The sequence below is a fragment of the Sander lucioperca genome, chromosome 8 (genome assembly GCF_008315115.2).
Source record: "Sander lucioperca isolate FBNREF2018 chromosome 8, SLUC_FBN_1.2, whole genome shotgun sequence".
NCBI lineage: Eukaryota > Metazoa > Chordata > Actinopteri > Perciformes > Percidae > Sander > Sander lucioperca.
Window position 1 is genome coordinate 7,643,305 of NC_050180.1, and position 19,568 is coordinate 7,662,872.

At 40.5% G+C, this 19,568-nt stretch overlaps 2 protein-coding genes, 1 long non-coding RNA gene and 1 other non-coding gene across 5 annotated transcripts in view; 1 reads left to right on the plus strand and 3 right to left on the minus strand.

Moving 5' to 3' along the window:
* LOC116044225 lies at positions 1–11,277 on the plus strand. Its single transcript, XR_004103643.1, has 2 exons — positions 1–33; positions 11,193–11,277. It is a non-coding gene; the product is annotated as an uncharacterized LOC116044225 (long non-coding RNA).
* On the minus strand, positions 3,807–8,647 carry nabp1a (nucleic acid binding protein 1a). The gene is made up of 6 exons (XM_031291243.2): positions 7,572–8,647; positions 7,209–7,347; positions 6,952–7,023; positions 6,234–6,318; positions 5,582–5,651; positions 3,807–4,947 (listed from the first exon to the last, which is right to left on the minus strand). Exons 1-6 carry the CDS (start codon positions 7,663–7,665, stop codon positions 4,745–4,747), a joined length of 663 nt encoding a protein of 220 aa, XP_031147103.1. The 5' UTR covers positions 7,666–8,647; the 3' UTR covers positions 3,807–4,744.
* trnas-cga lies at positions 9,385–9,466 on the minus strand. Its single transcript has one exon. It is a non-coding gene; the product is annotated as a tRNA-Ser (tRNA).
* Positions 10,885–19,568, minus strand: part of cavin2a (caveolae associated protein 2a) — an 18,841-nt gene continuing 10,157 nt past the window's right edge. The window contains exons 2-3 of one of the 2 annotated variants that reach the window (XR_004898041.1): positions 13,672–14,657; positions 10,885–13,639 (exon numbers count right to left, since the gene is read on the minus strand). Coding sequence is in view for 1 of the 2 variants with exons in the window: in XM_031291232.2 (XP_031147092.1) it covers positions 13,797–14,657 (861 nt within the window). In the remaining variant the exon portion in view is untranslated. Of the gene's footprint in view, positions 14,658–19,568 lie in introns of both variants that reach the window. The other variant, XM_031291232.2, reaches the window with a different exon arrangement.

Sequence of the window (19,568 nt, forward strand, 5' to 3'; positions counted from 1 at the left end):
CACACACACACACACACACACACACACACACAGGTTCTGATTCACTCAAAAAAACAAAAAGGAAGATATGACTTCACATCACATGAATTGTATCACGTTTAAAATATAGTTGGACGTTATTCTGTTTAAGGTCTTATATTTCTGTAGATGGAGTATACTTTTAATACTTATTCTAGGATAAAAGACCTCTGTAATTTTTCTATTTTGCGTAGTTTATGTAGTTTAAAAACCTGTTCTTGGACTTTTTGCCTTATGCTTTTTTTTTATATTTATTTATTTTAATTCCCAGCAATTCTTTTCTACTTATGTGAATTGTTTGTTGATACATCAGTCATCAGACTATTTCCAATAGTCACTGTTTGGTTATCCCTTAACCAGGCATCCCCTGAACAAACCCATGCCGCATTATCTGAATCATCGGTGTCATGAGATGTGCTGTCACACTGTGTGCAAAATCGAAAGAGAAACCATTTGTTTATGAATTCAAAATAAACACTGGATGAACTATAAAGATATTCCAGAAATGCAGTATATCAACAAACAAAAAAATATGTCAATTTTGCCTGGTTCTCTGCTTTTCCAACACACTCATATCCTTACTATTTGATGCCTTTGTTTATATAGATAAAACATTTATATAGAAAGAAAAATATATAATAGGATATTTTCCTGACAGCTGAGGAGGTCACAAGGTTGAAACCTCTATCAACATGCTGTGAAATTAAAAATACAATAGGCCACATGATGTTACTACATTTCTGATTGACCACTGCTGTTGAGGAAGTTCCCCTCCGCTCATGACATGCATCTGTGTTGACACATGAGTGCCGGACATCACATTTCCTGCCACACTTCTCATGTGTTTCAACTTCCAGCTGTCACAAGTGCTGCAATGTTGTCACAAGTGGAATTACATAAACATGTTTTGAACATATGGGCAGGACAAACCATTGGGCTACTAAACATTAGGCAGTAATGGAAAGTTACTAAGTTCATTAACTCAAGTTCTGGTTGAGGAGTGCTGACCCCTGCCAATTCCCAAAATGTGGGAATCTCATCGGCATAATTTGTGATAGTGGGGGACTGCGTCCGCTCTCTTTTCTATAGCATTTGTACAATCCATATATCCATATATCCATATATCCATATATATATATATATATATATATATATATATATATATATACAGTACTGTGCAAAGGTTTTAGGCAGGTATGAAAAAATGCTGTAAACTAAGAACGCTTTCAAAAATGGAAGTGTTAATAGTTTATTTTCATCAATTAACAAAATGCAGTGAATGAACAGAAGATAAATCTAAATCCAATCAATATTTGGTGTGACCACCCTTTGCCTTCAAGACAGCATCAATTCTTCTAGGTACACTTGCACAAAGGAACTCGGCAGGTAGGTTATTCCAAACATCTTGGAGAACTACCCACCGATCGTCTGTGGATGTAGGCTTCCTCAAATCCTTCTGTCTCTTCATGTTATCCCAGACAGACTCGATGATGCTGAGATCAGAGCTCTGTGGGGGCCATGCCATCACTTCCAGGACTTCTTGTTCTTCTTTACGCTGAAGATAGTTCTTAATGACCTTGGGGTCGTTGTCCTGCTGCAGAATAAATTTGGGGCCAATCATACCTCCTCCCTGATGGTATTGCATGATGGATAGGTATCTACCTGTATTTCTCAGCATTGAGGACACCATTAATCCTGACCAAATCTACAACTCCATTTGCAGAAATGCAGCCCCAAACTTGCAAGGAACCTCCACCATGCTTCACTGTTGCCTGCAGACACTCATTATTGTACCGCTCTCCAGCCCTTCGGCGAACAACCTGCCTTCTGCTACAGCCAAATATTTCAGATTTTGACTCATCAGTCCAGAGCACCTGCTGCCATTTTTCTGCCCCCCAGTTCCTATGTTTTCGTGCATAGTTGAGTCGCTTGGCCTTGTTTCCATGAAGACCACTTCTGGCCAGACTTCTCCGGACAGTAGATGGGTGTACCTGGGTCCCACTGGTTTCTGCCGGTTCTGAGCTGATAGCACTGCTGGATAGCGTCCAATTTCAAAGGGAAATAAGCTTGATGTGTTTTTCATCTGCTGCACTAAGTTTCCTTGGCCGACCACTGCGTCTACGATCCTCAACGTTGCCCGTCTCTTTGTGCTTTTTCAAAAGAGCTTGAACAGCACATCTTGAAACACCAATCTGCTTTGAAATATTTGTCTGGGAAAGACCTTGCTGATTCAGTATAACTACCTATATATTATAATTGGTTGATCATACACCTGCCTACAATCCTACAAAATCCCTGACTTTTTTTGCAAGTACCTATAAGAATTGATGCTGCTTTGAAGGCAGAGGGTAGTATCACCAAATATTGATGTGATTTAGATTTTTCTTTTGTTTGCTCACTTTGCATTTTGTAAATTGATAAAAATAAACAATCATTATTTATATTTTTGAAAGCATTCTTAGTTTACAGCATTTTTTCACACCTGCCTAAGACTTTTGCACAGTACTGTATATATATATATATCTTTTTTAACCTGCTGTGAGCAACTGCAATTTAACGGTTCTAAGCTTAAGTACAATTTTAAAGTGCTTCTACTTTGAGTATTTCCATTTCATGATACTTCATATTTTTACTCCACTACTTTTTTTAAGGCAAATATTGTACTCTTTAATCCACTACATGTATTTGACAACTTTAGATTTATTAATACAAAATATCAACTGATAAATGATGACGTTATACTCCAGATTAAACTACCCAGCAGTATGTAAAGTAATTCAAATTGGCTCTACCTTTACCAGCTGCAACATTAAAGTGATGACACATATGAATGAATCATAATTTAATTATGATTCATTATTATCAAGTAATATAACATTATGATGAAATGGGCCATTTTCCATGAGTACTTTCACTTTTGGTACTTTAAGTATAATTTGATGTTAATACTTTGGCACGTTTACTTACTGTAGTACTTTTGTACAATTTTGAATGCAAAGCTTTTACTTGTAACAGTATTTCTACTTTGATGTAAGTAAAAGGTCTGAGCACTTGCTCTACCACTGACATTAGGACTGGGTTAGCTTTAGAAAGAAATTTCCCTACAGCCATATTTCAGTCTTGCAGTTTATGTATAGTATAGTATTGCATTTCATCCTACTTGGCCACTTTAATCTATTCGAAAAAATAAAGTTTCCCTTTTACGCTCAAAGATCAAATAGTGGTTTAGACAGACTCCACTGTGCCATTTGAAAGGTGTGTCACATGTGAACTAATCTCATTTAAATGGTAGACGTACTGCTCTACCAGTTTGGACACACTAAAGGAGAAAGTGCGTCTAAAGTGAAATGGGGTAATATCGACACAAGGAGGAAATAATGTTTATGTGCTTGGTGCGACAAAGGATATGAAGAAACTGGGTTTCGTTGTATGAAATCATTGCTTCAAAATGGAATACTTGATACAAAAGTTTTGTTAAAAGTATAAATGTGCTTGTGATTTTACCACAACCTGCTTAAAAAGTCTCACTATATTCGAATATAGCACATAGTTCAGGAGAGGTTTCAAGCTAACAGTTTTATAGACACTAGATGGTGCGGTACAGAGCCAAATTGAGATAAACCTCATGAAATTTGATGGGAGGCATATTTAAAATGTGTCAGTGACAGCATGGATCTCCAAAGGTGGCAGTTTAAACCATGGTATGTCTGTAGTGGAGGGCTGGATACTGTTGTGTAGGGGGTTTGACTATGATACTGTGTACATCTCCAGAAAAGGTTTGAACAAAGCCAAATAAAAATCTTTACTCAAGGTCCTTGCACGTCGACAGTCACAATTTGTTATAGCAATATTACTAAGACGTTTTATACCTTAAGTGCAGTAGAAGAAACTTGACATTAACAGTGACTTGTGTTTGACTGTCAAACAGACCACATGTGGCAGCAAAATTACTGTAAAATTTATTCTGTAAATCGCTTTGCCAGGATTTAAGTGGTCCCACCTTGATCAAGGTACAGTTGATGGCAAACAAAATAAAAAAAAACTTTCTATGGGAAAAAAAAAAAAAAAAAAAAAAACTGTTCAGTATCAATCTACCTACCATTAAAAATTCTAAACTAACACCTTTCACAGAGTCACTTCGGATACAGTTCGGTTAAGAGAGAGAAGACCCTTTTGAAGAATTTTGCTTGTGCATTCAGTCCATTTTCACCAACGTAAGGCCTTTTCCACTAAAAAGCAGAAACAGATTTCCTGATTTAAATGGCAGCCAAGTTTGCCCCCGACATAAATTAAGAGAAGAAAGTGCATCAAGTGTTCAAGTAGGGTGTATAGTTTGAAAGAACATAACAGGGAAGAAAACACTGGCACAGAACTGGCAATTTGCAGTAAGATTTAGAAGACGGGGGGTGTAGACAAGAGAAGGCTGACCACGACTCAACCACCGAGGCTCGACTATACAAGTCCTGCTAGTGCATTAAGTGGTAGGTCACAATCACACTGCTTACTGAGAGCGCTACTTGCACTACACATGACAAAATGACAGACTATGTTAGCCTGTATAAAAAAAATGATGCAAGCGGTCCATAATTTAATTCAATATTTTGAAAGTCAATATAGGCTGTGATGGGAAGGGGCAGAAATGCATTAAAAAAAAAAAAAAAATGAGCAGGGGGAAATGGGGATGTCCATAGTATTCCCACATGATTCCCCCCCTCAACCCCCAATTTCATCTTTTGGCACGCCTTGGGTCCCTGCCGTTGCTAATGGTAACTGAAGACTTTGAGGTTGTTGGGGGTCCTGCAGCAGTAGCTGGAGGTGCTCCATTGCCGGGTGACCGACCGTTGGGTCGCCCAATGCCCCCGAACGCAGCGTCACGGGATGCCCCAGATGATGGGTTGTTGTTGGCAAACGGTGGCATGGAACCATTACCTTTGGGTTGACAAACACAGGTAAGTACTCAAGACATGACACACACACACACACACACACACACACACACACACACACACACACACACACACACACACACACACACACACACACACACACACACACACACACACACACACACACACACACACACACACACACACACACACACACACACACACACACACACACACACACACACACACACAAATCAGGCTCGTATCATTGTGCATGCTGAGTCACTGTCACAGCCTACTGGGACACTTGAAAAGAACAGCGCTATTATTATCCGTACTATTTGTGCTTATACTATGGCAAGTCAAAATGTCTGCTGTGAAAAAGGCCCATTGTCATAACACAAAAATGCAAGAGGTGTCTCAGTTTAGATTTTAGCAAACAATTAAAAATAGAGCACCATATCACTTTTGCAATTTTTTTTCACTTCAAATTTTTTGAGTTAAGAAATTGTACGTATGATCACAAAAGTTTACTTCTGTAGTACTGACACGCTACACCCACATTCTACAGTCATTTTGAACTGACACCATCTAGAGGACATCCACAAATCTGCCGTTTCCTATGAGAGAGTAACCGGTAGAGCAAGGATTATTTGAATGAAGAAAGATACACTGACCTGGTGGGGCAGGTGTACCTGAATTCTGATTGGGCGGAGAGTTTCCCCTCTGATTCTGGTCTGGTTTACCCTGTTAGTGGAAGAGAACATCACCTTTATCAACCTACCACCACTGGTGTTAAGACTGGACTGAAGACTAAACTATTTTACACACAAAGTTACCCAATTTAAATTCTGATAGGTCATCAAAGGAAAGGTATGTTTAAAGGGGGGCTGAAATGGCCATTATTTGAACCGATTTTTTTTTCTGTTTTGAAAATATCCCGATCTAGGGGTGAATATATTGACAGTACTCCAGTTATCGACCAGGGATTGATGCATAGACTGTATAAGTGAAGCCAAAACACCTCACCCCCCCCCCCCCCATGGCTATTTGCTGCACTATAGGGTAGATGATTGACTGCTGTGACCGGAACGCGATTGGTCGGGCAGGTGTATAGCCGGGACTTCGATACTGTGACTCCACTGTCCGATCACTACTGTGCAGACTCTGGCTCCATATTACAAGTTGGCTGCGCCCGTTTCCAGGATATTTTGGCTTCACTTTTGTACAGTGGGAGGATGTGGAGACACACTGTCCATCTTTATATAGTCTATGTTATGGGTACCCGAGCAGCAATTTCAGGGGAGGGGGGGTTGCATGGCTACTCACAGACTTGTTCTGCTGGTTGTTTTGGGTTTGCAGCTCTGGGTTTGGTTCACTAAAGTTGGGCACTTCTGAATACACCATGCAGAATCTGTGGAGACATGTTTAAAGAGAACATTCAGAAATTGTGTTTGGCTGGAATGACAGTTTGAAACGGCCATTGTCTGACTGTTGGGCATACGTTTTCTTAAGATTTAGATATGAAGTCTTTTAAAAAGGAGAAGATTAAAACGTATTCTCCAGGAGACTACTCAATGGAAAATAAAAGCCAAAGTGAGCGTAGTGTAAACGGGATATCTTGGGATTAAAAGGTTATATACAGTATGTTAAGGTGTTTAGAGAAAATACACAGCTGACAATGTGATTGCTCTTGAATTATACAACTCTGTCTAAAGGTTTATTATATAAATAGTGTGTATGTGGTGGTGGTGGTGTTAGCACAGTGGATGTGACACATGCCTTTGGTGTGGGAGATCTGGGTTGGATTGGGAGCAATGTGTCCCTGAGCAAGACACTTAACCCCTGGTTGCTCCAGAGGAGTGCAACCTCTGATATATAGCAACTGTAAGTTGCTTTGGATAAAAGCGTCAGCTAAATGACATGTCATGTATTAATGTTTTAAAAGCAATTATTCAAAACCAACACGTTACCGACCAATTTCACAAAATGCCCTGGTCTTGTATGACGCTTGAGCAGTTAGAGAATTCCAACAGGTACTACTCACTCTCCAATCTTCTGTAGATCCCCTCCTCTTCCAGTGTACAGGGTCAGGCAGCCTTTCCATATGGATGCATAGCTAACACAGAAATCTCAAATTAAACTTCTGAATACAAAATTATTTCTCGCAGAATTTAAAATCAGAGTTGCTTAGGTATATAACCACCTGTCAAAGGTTAAGTATACATATGTGCATTGATGTGTCAACTGAGCAAGTAACGTAACTTGTCATCAGTTTGTTTCCATGCATGAGATCAATCCTACCCTCTAGTCAACTTGATGATGTCCCCTGGCTGAATAAGGCTGCCGAGTTCGTCCCAAACAGAGATGGCAATGCTCCCGCTCTTGTCTGCCACCTTACACGAGCGAACCTCATGACCATCTTTCGTTTTGGTTACTCGTCCTAATAGAACAAAGCAATGTTGGGTTAGACAAAATGGCCAACCTACTCAAAACAACTCCAACCAGGGTTAAATTGCTAGCGTGTATGGATATAGTATGAGTTCATTAAACATCCCATTAACGGTAAATTTACAATAATAGTTACCGCTGGCCCCTTTAATAAAAGAGACACGAGTTGATGGTATCGGGAGAGACGCTAAAGCGTCACGGTCCAACTTAACTTACCTATTTCCAACACGATGAATACGATATTCAAATTTTTCGACCCAGGCTTCACATCCTTTAACAAAAACAGGGCCTCGCCTGTTGCGGTTGCCATTGTTGTCTCGAAGAAAAATAACTGTTCGCCCCCTTGCTGTCACTTAAACTCCGTGGTGGCAGCAGCGGTGCTGCTGGCAGTCTGTCGTTACTTTGTAATGGGTAACGTTAGCTACAGCTGTACAGCGTTAGCTCAGCTAGCTAATTAGCCTGTTAGTCAATGCTAACTTATTCCTACTTCAAACACTAGCTAGCTAACGTTATCGTAACTGCTTATAGACACAAAAGGCATGTAAGGTAACTACTATACTCTACTATATTCAAGTCAAATACAATAAATACTGACCCTGGAAGAAAGAACTGGAACGTTAACAGTTAACTGCCCTCTTCAAAACAGCAAATACACTAGCTAGAACATTTGCTAGCGGAGTAGTTTTGCTAAGGAACACTTTACTAAACGTTAGCTAGCTAGCTCGTACTGCAGGCTAGTTTGCTAGCTGCCTTCTTTTCGTTTTAGGATAAAAGTCTATGTGCACTCTTTTTACGAGTAACGTTATCGCCATTACGGCAGCTCTTCACATAACGTCAGCCAACGCTCGCGAGTTAAAGTTAGCTAGATAAAAGATGTGTCTGTGTTAGTTTTTAACAAAATGATCTACTGCCTGCAGGTTACACCAGAGCTTGAGCTATAATGTTCTTGTGTTGCAAAGTAGTTGGAGATAAGTTATCTCCCTCGACCATTTAGTTTACGTTAATATTTTCAAATCGACCGCATTTCCTTTGTGTGCCTCTTTCTGAGGAACTGTTAGCTTTGCTAGCGCGCAGTCTGGCCAAATTCTTTGTCATAAGACTGTGTCTACATCTAACTAAGGCGCCCTATAACGTTTAAGTTATTCGAAAAGCCTTATGTAACATGCCCTTGTTATATATGCATTAACAGCACTTAGGCCCAAAAACGCTGTCTAAAATATGTACAAGCTGTTCACTAACAGTTACACGCTTTCTCCTGCTTCAACAATGCCCCCAAAAACTACGTCAGCGGGTGCCTGTCTAATTTATAAAACTCGGTTAGTTCCATTATCCTACGTAGTGAAGGGGTATACACATAGACATTTCCTTTTGTCTGCTCTTATACAATAAAGTTGACAGATTGAGACAATTACTAGGCTTTTATTTCTAAATACACTGCTATCACAAATACAAGCAGACAATGTGCTGAGCTGTTTACAGAAAAGAAAGAAAGTAGTTGGATTGTACCAAATGAATTTTATTCACAAACAACGCGAGAATAAGAGAGCATATGTGAGCGTTCAATGTCAAGGCACGAAGCTACGTGCTACGTTATTCATTACGTTTGTTATTTTGGGTAATTGTTACCTTTATTATTAATTATCCAATTTAAGCTCGTTTTACCCTCTTTATATACAGTCTAGGGTTGGACCAGACACACTCGGAGCGCAAAAAGCAAATAAACAGTAGTTACACGTGTAAAACACGTTACACCGTTACCTTAGTTATAAATATAGGGTTTTATTTTGCCTTCTATTTTAAACGTTGTTTGGTGTTAACAGCCTCCAACGTCGTCTTCCAGGCAGCGCTGCCTGGAAGGCACTAGGATCTTCATACATCCTAGGATTAGGCAATGGTTAGGGTTACAGTTGAGGTTAGGTTAGGTGCATGTTCCTTGAAGTCCACGGTCGCAGCGCTAAAGTCGACGTTGGGGGCTTAAAACACCAACGAGTATCTTAAAGACGTTTGAAAATAAAGCAAAAAAAGATACCGTCACGAACAGGATTCGAACCTGTGCGGGGAAACCCCATTGGATTTCGAGTCCAACGCCTTAACCTCTCGGCCACCGTGACTACATAACATGATAAGAGTTCTAGAAAGATATTTAACAGAAACATCAATGTAGGTGTATACATTGAGATATTTTAGAAAATGGCTCATGTGTTTATTTAGGCTTGCTAATTGAAGTGTTGCCATCATGGCTGTATTAAAGCAATACTATGTAACTTTTCCCTCTTCGGTCCCCCTACAGGTTGTCTCATTGGAACGTTCCAATGAAAAGTTACATAGTGTTGCTTTAAGAGAAGGCAATCGATAATAACGATAGAGACTGTTGTGGATGAATCACAGAGTGCTGGCGTGAGTTCGGACACAAGAGGGAGGCAAACACCACCAAAACACCTCGGCTTCCTCACAGTAGTTGTTGAAGGTAACTTTAGGCTACTATAGATTGAAAAAGACAGCATATAGGTTACCAAAACACACATACGACACCTTATCACTGTTCATTTATATACTACACAACGATTTAGGTTTTATTATGTCGAAAACAACACACACACACACACACACACACACATATATATATATATATATATATATATATAGCCTATAGCAGTGGTCAGCCCAAAAAGCGTGTGCCCAAAAGTGCCCGGTATGCCAGATGGCCAGTCCGCCCTTGAGACAGTTCCAATATTAAAGAGCCTGTTCGCCAAAATTACAAAATATATTTTCTTATTACGTGGTCTTTAAATGCAAATAATCTAATATTTCTGCAGCTGCCCAGTAAAACAAAGGCGGTGGATGGAATTTTAATGTATGGTGCTCATAGGCTATTAAAAAATAAAAGTTAAATAATTCCACAGCAACATTCCAAGAACATGCTGTCAATAGATTTTCCTAGGGACTATTTGTCTGGGGGTAAAGTATACTTCCAATCAAAATAGTTTGCAGTGTGTTATTTAGAATAACAGCAGACTTTGTTTCTGGAACTGCTATTTCTTTTTTTTTCAATAGTATTTTTCAGAGCTTTGGCAACTGAAAGTGAGATTTCATCCTTACCTGGGGTGGAGGCAGTAGCCTAATCTCATAGACTAAACCTGTTCAAACACTTAAGCTGTTTGGATGGATAGGTAGGCCTAAAGGTTATTTTGTAATTTGGGTGAAGCGACCCTTGTGATTTTGACTCCATCACCCGTCTTGTCTTGATTTTATATAGAGCACTCTAAATCCACAAACTGTGCTACAGTATGTAAATAGGGGTTGAGCAATTGAACCACTCCCATTCCCTAAAATTAACCCTCCAACTACCTTATTACCTACACTCAGGTTTACTAGATTAAAACGCTATGACCTAGTTATCTCCAAACTCGCAATGGCCTCAGCGACAGCGAGCTGAACTGCATGTTTCCTTGGGCACTATAAGTCAAACATGCAAGTCACTAGGATCATGACATGGGCAACGTAAATAAAGACCACAAACAATATTTGGATGTTATAAAATCTTTATTGATGTATACAATACTAATTTTCTGAAAGAAAATGCCTGCATGTTTACAAGATGCTTGAAACAGGAGGAGTTCATTTAAACACTCAAGTGGCAGGGATTCTTCTGCTGTGAAGGAAACGTCTTTGGTTTAAGTGGTTAACTAAACGAGCAGGCTATAAAAGGTAAGAACTCTGTATGAACAAAGATGTTAAACATGATATCACTACCTGAGAAATGCTGTAGGTGGTGTTTGAACTTTCTAACAAAAACAGCTTTCACATATCACTCAGATAAAAAACGTCTGATTTTAGATCTAGAAATTACATTTCCAACATTAGCAGACAGAGCTATCACCAAAGTAACACACGTGCATGACTAAGCAGAAAATACCTCAAAGCCAGTCATATTTTAACTTCTACAGTACAAAGAATGTACACATAAGCCTAGTGTTTAATCCCTTTTCAGTAAGATGATTCATGCAAAGAAGAGAGAAGAAAAAAAAAATCATCTGTATGAGTAAGCACATTTAATAAACACAGGTAATAAGATCTTTAAAATAATGTATATCTATTCATTTTCTTCTTACAGATCCCCTTTTTGTAATGCATGATTTTTGCATATTTAAATATCAAAATATGTGGGGCACCATATTTTGACTTTCAGAAGTTAGGAATCCATTGCTTATATAGAAGAAATATAATGGATGTAGTGGGGTCTAGGTAATGGAAACCTGCAGCGCCATAGATTGGTATGCATACCCCCTACAATGTACTTCAGTTCCCAAGGTCTTATGTATTTCAGACTCTTTCCCACACTTCCCAAGACAAACACATTTGTCCCTTTTCCATTTCCAAGCTCATGCCCAGGAGCCTTCACAGGGGCAGAACACCTGTGGCTCCAGAGAGCGTCTTCCTCTCTTCGTGCTGTCTCAACAAGGAGGCCAAGGGCATGAAAAATGGGCTGAACAGGAGTCATCCGTCAAAGCTAGGAACGCTGTCCTACGACTTTATCAACTCCTGTGACCTCTCTAGTATCTGGATCCTTGGCACCTGGTATCACTTGCTAAATTATTTTTTAGGGAGTCATGGAATTAGACATCTGTAACTACAGCTGGCATAGCACTAGTGATGTGCAACAAGATGAAGGTCACATTTTGAAACTTTTTAGGCATAAATGACTTCCATACATGAAGTTGATTGTGAATGATAGTGAATGAATTTGCGCCTCCTTTAACTTTGAATTTTCTCAGCTTTTATGTAGTTGGTATCAACCCATGACTATGCACCATAAAGTGATAGCTGCAAGGAATTCCTCAGAAGAAAAAAAAACTTCAGGCGCATTTTACTATCACCCTTATCTACAAAAACATAGGACTGCATCCCTTCAGGACTGCAATTTCTCATAACAGCTTGTGGAAGGTAAAAGGCACTGTAGTGTGCGTTTGTGTGTGTGTGTGTGTGTGTGTGTGTGTGTGTGAGGAGACTTAGTGACGGTGCCCTGGCAAAAGTACAAGATAGTGTTTTTGTCTTCGACATATGAAAGATTTCACCATGCAATTTATGAATGCCTCAAAAAAAAGACAACTTACAAACACCCAAGTAGCATAGAGTAACTCAAAACAAATTCACAGATACAACATTTACTGTATGAAGTACACACACACACACACTCAAGGACAGTTATCATAGAGGTACTATTTCATGGTGTTTAAGCTGTAAATACCTAGAGTAGTGTGCCTCACATAGAAAGAAAAAATAAGAATTAGAATTCCTGAATATAAACAAAGTTGCCCTGCAGAAACGACAAAGGGGCTGTAAAAGGGACATTTAGTATGTCACTATTAATACCTGCAGGGTTCTTTGTGTCACTAATGCATTGTTCTAGCCATTTAGAGTAGCTTCTATTCTGCATCAATGTCCTTCATTTGCATCAGTGTAATTTACCTGGTATTTGCAATAAAATGTATCTTTTACCTTTTTTAGACTATTGATTGGTGTTCTATTCTAATTTTCAACACCTGGAGGTTACTTAACTGGCAATCATTAATTACTAAAATATTTTAAAAGTACCACACGCAACTCATGTGGTATTCTAGGTAGGTCGGAGTCGGAAATGACAAATTGGATCTCACTATGGAAGAAACAAACAATTTGACGAGCGCAGGTGAAGGACAGGAAACAAGTAAGCGCCACTTGGACTTCTTAAGTTTAGTCACCCGTTATTTAAAATCTGGCCTTTTTAAGCACAGGCCCAAAGAATTTAGTAAACGCCGCTAGTTCACCACAAAATACCCCAGGACCTTTTCACTGAAAACCCTGAAACTTCCCATTCCAACTCTTGAACAACCTGCCAACACCCTGCCTCAGCAGGCTGTTGGCAGTACCACTGTTGCCAAAGATTTACTATTTTTCTTTTTCACACACAAAAAAACAACACAAAGAATGAAGAGGCTATTTGTCAGTGAGGAAGAGAGCTCCAGTGGCAGACAAACACAGCAGGAGGGAGATAGTTGGCCCAGCGCCCTGGAGATGTGCTGCTGTTAAAAGAGGTGGGCACCAGCTGATGGGAGTGAGTTATGGTGCGTTGGTGCAATGGTACTTTCTTTGGACAACCCTGCTCCAGGGTTCAGGAAGCACTTGCACCAGATTCTGATCCACTGTGGGGTCTAGTTGTCAACCTAGTTGCTTATACAGTCTGTTTCAAGGTTTTTAGACCAAGATGGCAATAATCAAAGGTAGTTTTGCAGGAATAGTCCAAGGATGGACTACCTTAGGAAGCCGTGAGTATGTTTCTAGTCTATATGGAAGACTAGACAAGACATTTTACATTGGAGGGAAAATGTGTGCCTTATGGGTGCAGAAAAATTGAGCAAGAAAAGAAACTATAATTGATGCTTTCTAAATATTAAAATCATATTAAGACACTTGCTCTACAGCAATTTTTGCTGTGGGAATCTGGGCATCTGCTGCTGGCTCAACAGGACTTTTGGGTTTCTCTTCCTCCTCTTCTTCCTCCTCGTCAACATCTTCATCAAGCTCTGGAACTGCCAGGCCAGCAATACGATCGCCATTTATCTCGCCCTCGATGCTTGAGGCCTCTCCATTGATAGCCAGCTCTGCCTTCATGCTCTCTGGGGTGGAGGGACTCAGCATCTCCCGAATCTGCTCCACAACGCCTTCTTGGGTATGCACCTCTGCCAAGGGAATCTCACCATCTAAGCTTTCCAGAGCAGGAATCTCCACATGGGCTTCTTCCCCAGGTGACCCCATGTCTTGCGTGGGGGTTTCCCCATCTCGGACTTTCTTGACATTGAAAGTCATGGGAGACACCTTGAAAGAGGAGGACTTGGCAGTCGGGCTCTTGGGGTGGTTAGGGGTGAGGCTCTTCCTGAGTTTCTCACGCTTCTCCGGCGGCACAATCTTGGTGGTGATCTTGGTCATCTTCTTCTCGATGCTCTGACGCGAGAAGGCCTTCTTGAGGCTATCAACCTTCTTCAGGCTGTTGCGCTTGAACTTGTCAGCCCTTCTCTCAAATGTGTGGGAAGTGCCCGTTGCGGCCTCGCATTGAAACATCTCGTCCACCTCAAGGTGTGCTGGAAGTACATCGTCGTCATCGGAGGACAGGCTAATGGTCTGAAGACCCTCAGGGGCATGGCTGCCATCAACAGAGCAAGCAACAGACGGAGCAGGATGGATGGATTCTGCATCGTACTGGCTTGGTTGTGGGGTCTTGAGGGAGTCCTTGACTAACACACTAGAGGGGATCTCATTGTCTTCCTATTGGGAAACAGAAGGACAAAAAACAGGAGGGTTAAGAGGGTGGCCTTTTGGATCAGTTACAAGTGAGCATCATTGCTTGAACCAGGCTTTAGTTTGATAAGGAATTACCTTGATGATATCTTTGTTTGAATGTATTCTAGTCAGGGTTAGCCTTTAGACAACTTTACAAGTTCCAGTGACTTCAATGGAATTCTTGACCATGATGATCAAAGTCAAGATATTTCAGGTGTACTTCCAAACACACATCCCCAAAAACATGTTTATGTATATCTCTGGCCATGGTCCGGCCATTGTAAATGGCGGTCTGTGTTTAATAGCTTATACTCTAGACACTACACATATTGGTTGTCTGCCTGCTGAGGACCGAGGAAATCAGTCTCTGCATGTCTCCCTGGTCTTCTCCTCAAGACATCTAAGGAATTCCACCTTTTCACTACAGGATACACACCTCTGCTTTTTTCTCTTTTATGTCTCTCTCTGCCTTTAACCCGCCATCCATTAACACATTGATGACCATAAACAGAGTGGAATGGAGAGCAGTAGGTTCAATATCCAATTTCATTTTGTTTCTCCTCAGTCTCTTCTTCCTCCCTCTTACTTGCTGCCCATTCATCTGTGCACTATTACGCAATCACACACATGCGGGCACACCCATACACATACCATGTTACACTCCAATGGGGATTTATGCGCTAGAGTTCCACCTGCCCCCCATCCTTTCACACCCAGGAGTGAGTGGAGAGTCAAGGTGCAGCTTCAGTGGTTCACATACTCGACTACACATTTGAAATGCTCATAGAGAAACCCTTCCAGTGACATCAGCTTTAAGTACCACCGCTGGATACTTGGTTTTGAGCGCTAAACATGTTTCATAAAGTCTGACGGGGCTAAGGTTACAGTAGCACCACAATACGGGGAGTGCTTTGGGTGATTTAAGTAAGTGTTTAATTCTGAATATGAGCTTTGTGGCTTTAACTTGGAATTTAAACTATATGCAGTCACAGGTCCAATAATGGAGTTACTCATTAATTATTTGAGAGGTTTAACCACAGAATAAGTCAATATAAAGCACCAGTGTTGGTGTCAGTCACCCTCAGTGTATGCTGGAATGAAACATTTGTAACAATAGTTGTTTCTTTGCACCATGTGTGTAAGAATGGGTCTGCATTATAGTATGAATGCATTTCTAAGAATGCGTGGCAGCTCTTAAAACGATACAGGATTGCTTAAAGTTACAGCATGGCCACATGCCATGGGTTGCTGAAGGAGTGAGCAATGCATCTTGCTTGGGGTGTCATTAACACATACTTAAGGACTGGGCCAACAAGATAGTCTACAGGAGTCCTGCCTCCTGTCCATTCTTCATTCAACACTCAGTGGTGTGTTCTTGCGGTATTGCACCTGCAATCTCTCCCATTCCTATTCAAGCCAATTTTGACACGCTGCTATTTACTGCTATTTTCATGAAGTAGGTCAAATACAGTACGTGAGATAAGATGATAGAGGATCTGTGACAATTATATTCTAGTATATGAGACCATCACAACAGCGTATCAAATTGTGTTTAGTTCCTAAAACAACTTCTAGAACTTTTGCATGATTTTATTTTCCTGATTGCATTAACTGTGGCGTGAGAGACCTGAGGCTATATTTGAGGCTTCAGGATTATGGCCTACCTTGATCTCATCCACGGCATTTCACAGCGCTCCTTTTAGGCACCTAACTTCATAGTGTATGGAAAGCTCCTAAGAGATGGAAAGCCATGCAGAACCTCTACTGTTTTTACCACATTGCAGACACCTGATACCTCTTGCCTTGATCTCAAACATGCAGGCACACACCTGAACTGCAGTTCAGGTGTGTGCCTGCATGTGTGCCAAGCATGTGTGGTATCTCCCAGTTAATGCCAATAAATCTGTCAGCGTGTTCTTAAAGGCAACACGCTACAAGGCCACGTTTACAAGGGAAGAGAAAAAAAATAAAAATATACAGTGCAATATATAGTACAGTACAGTACTAGTGATTACTTAGTTGAAAAATTGCATACTACTGGTATCAACTCTAAATTATCCTAAATATTTTTGTGATGCTCCTCCTTATAGGTAACACTTGTAAACCATCAAGGAACTGCTTCTCTGTATGTGTTCACTTTTTGTGAGTTTTTATTTTCAACTACCAACCACTAGGGATATGCAATCATCCCCAAAAAGCTGGGAGTTGTGATGAACTGCTGGTTTGTAACTTGAATTCCAAGGTAGCACCTTGGGGAAAGCTCTGGTTACCAATAACTATGGTTTTGTTTGACTGTGACTCCTTCCTTTCAGTTTTGTTCTCTGTGGCCACCCTCATGGCCGAACGAGCAGTATATTGATGCCCCATTGTGAAGCTATTATTGTAGCAGAACTGTTTGCAAATGTGTGGAGAGTTGTGTAACTGTATCTCAATCCGTGAGCTCTATGTACGCATTCACAGTCTACGCATTTACAAATCCTAATACATATTCAGAGATATGTTTTTACGCATTTACAAATCTCATTATGCACACACAGTTTCTGAATACGCATTTGCAGATTCCTGTAGACACTCACAAATGTCGGTTTGCATTTAGAGATTATTTTACACATTTAAAAATGTAATTACGCACGCACAGGTTGAGATACGACTCTACATACACAAATAGCTCTGCTACAATAATGGCTCCATTACGCCATTTTGCTGTTGGTCTGACACTGCACCACACCCACAGAGACTGTGTGGATCTCAACGTGTTCATGCAGAATCAAATCAGAAAGTCAGGAACTGTGTAGGTGACAGCTTTTATACTGGACACATTAGATGTAACGGAGAACCAGAAAGCTTGCTTATTGGAAGATGATATTACTCCAGACTTCACGCTTATCTCCCTTTTCTGTGTGTACATTTCAAGTCAGATGCAGTCAAATAGTTTTAATCAGCATGGCGTTTTTGAGAAAATCAGAGCCAATATGACCTTTCCTGACCCTCCTTCAAAAATTCCCTGATAAAAAAAACACTAATCATTTCTGATTGTTTAGTGGTGTTAAGATTTCTAAAGATTCAATCGTGACTCCTCTGCTCCAGTCAGGGCATGCCATAGACTTTCTGATTTGGCTCATACATGTTGTGATATAATCAGTGTGGGTACTGGAGTGTGTGGGAGGCAGCAACTGAAACTCTAGCGCCCTCCAATGAAAACTGAGCTCTAATACTACATGCTGTACTAGACCTTCTGCATTAATACTGTTGGTTTTATTGACTGATTCATGCGTCACTTTCCCCACTTATACGTTTTAATTGATAAGTGCTTTTACTAATCACACAGCAAGAGTTTCCAGTGTTCATCGTCACATTGTTTCCCCAGCATTGACTTCATCTTTTATTGGATTTGACTGATAAAATGCTGTTTCTGGGTTTAGCCGTCCAAGTAGTAAAATAGGGTGAAATTAGGGTGTCCTTAGTTTAACCCCCAACAGTCTTGGCAAGCAAGCTAGAACAAACAAAATCTTCCTAAGTACCATTTGACCCAGGTCTGTCCTGTGTTTGCATGTGCATCTCACATTCTGGCACTTATCTCCTGGGAATCCCTTTAATTAATGCATCCTCTAAGCAAGCACTTACAGTATTAGCGACGGAGAATGTGATATGTATATGTGTGTGTGTGTGTGTGTGTGTGTGTGTGTGTGTGTGTTCTGAGTGTCTTTGTGCCAGTGTGTATTTGTGCAGCTATGTAGGAAATCAGCCATTGTTTAACAAAACTGTTTAAGAGAGCAACATGAAAGTAAGTTAAAATAAATTTGTAGCAAACCAAAAAACTAAATTAATTCTGTGTGACAGCAAGTTTACAGTGCATTAATGGGGAGCACAGTTCAAAGATATTTTGAACGCTTGGATGTCATGTAATGGAGTTCAAGACCTCATTTAACAGTTGCATAGTAGAACTGCCATCCAATTGCAAGTCCTGCAAGGTGTTACTAAGCCAGAGCTTTTGTAAGTCAATTCTCTGGAATTTTCTGCTCTATTCAAACAGAGAGAGAGAGATCAGGGCGGGGCGGGACGGAGTCGCCACTGATCCAGACAGCTCAGATGGGCTCATGTTACTCTCTGAGTGAGTGTCTCTGTTTATAACGATACCCTATACCGTTTCTTTTGCATCTCCTCTCTTGCCTTTAGTTATGTGTGTGCATCTGCAACTAACGACGATAATGTCCCACCATCAGCTGTACTCTGTGTTTGGTGCTAATTAACATACTTTAGCACACTAGCACACTAAGCTAAGATGTGAACATGCTAAGCATTATACCTCCAAACAGCATGCTGCCTTTGTCAATGTGAGCATGTTAGCATGGTGATGTTAGCATTTAGCTTAAAGCACCACTGTGCTTAAAAAAAGTATAACATGCAGGAATTTCCTAAAAAAATAATGTATAGACTTATACTAAAGTAATCCCTCTCAATCATCATTTCTGACCCACTACAAGTGTTTGACAGTGTCTGTTTCTGCAGGGAAGCCCTCCATGACCTCTGCCTTCATTTTCTCTTTTCTTCTTATTTCTCTGTGTGCGGGACGTTGGGCGTTAGCAACAGGTGTGTATTCCTGGCCCTTCAGACGATGGAGGTTTTCCAAATCCTAACAGGCGAGGTTAGTACAGGTGTGTTGGCACAGTGAGTCAGATGCCTCCGGGGCACTGCACCAGTGAGAGGGTACACCATCACCACCGCACACACAGAAATGCATGTGTGTGCACATTGGCTATTGCCAAGCCTCTGCCCTGAAATTATTTTGTTACAGAATGAGAAAGACAGGAGGCTCAGTTTATAAAAACAGGGTGAAAACAGATTGCAGACAATCTGAATTGAGAATGTGCAGAAGCTTTGTATTGATTGATTGAC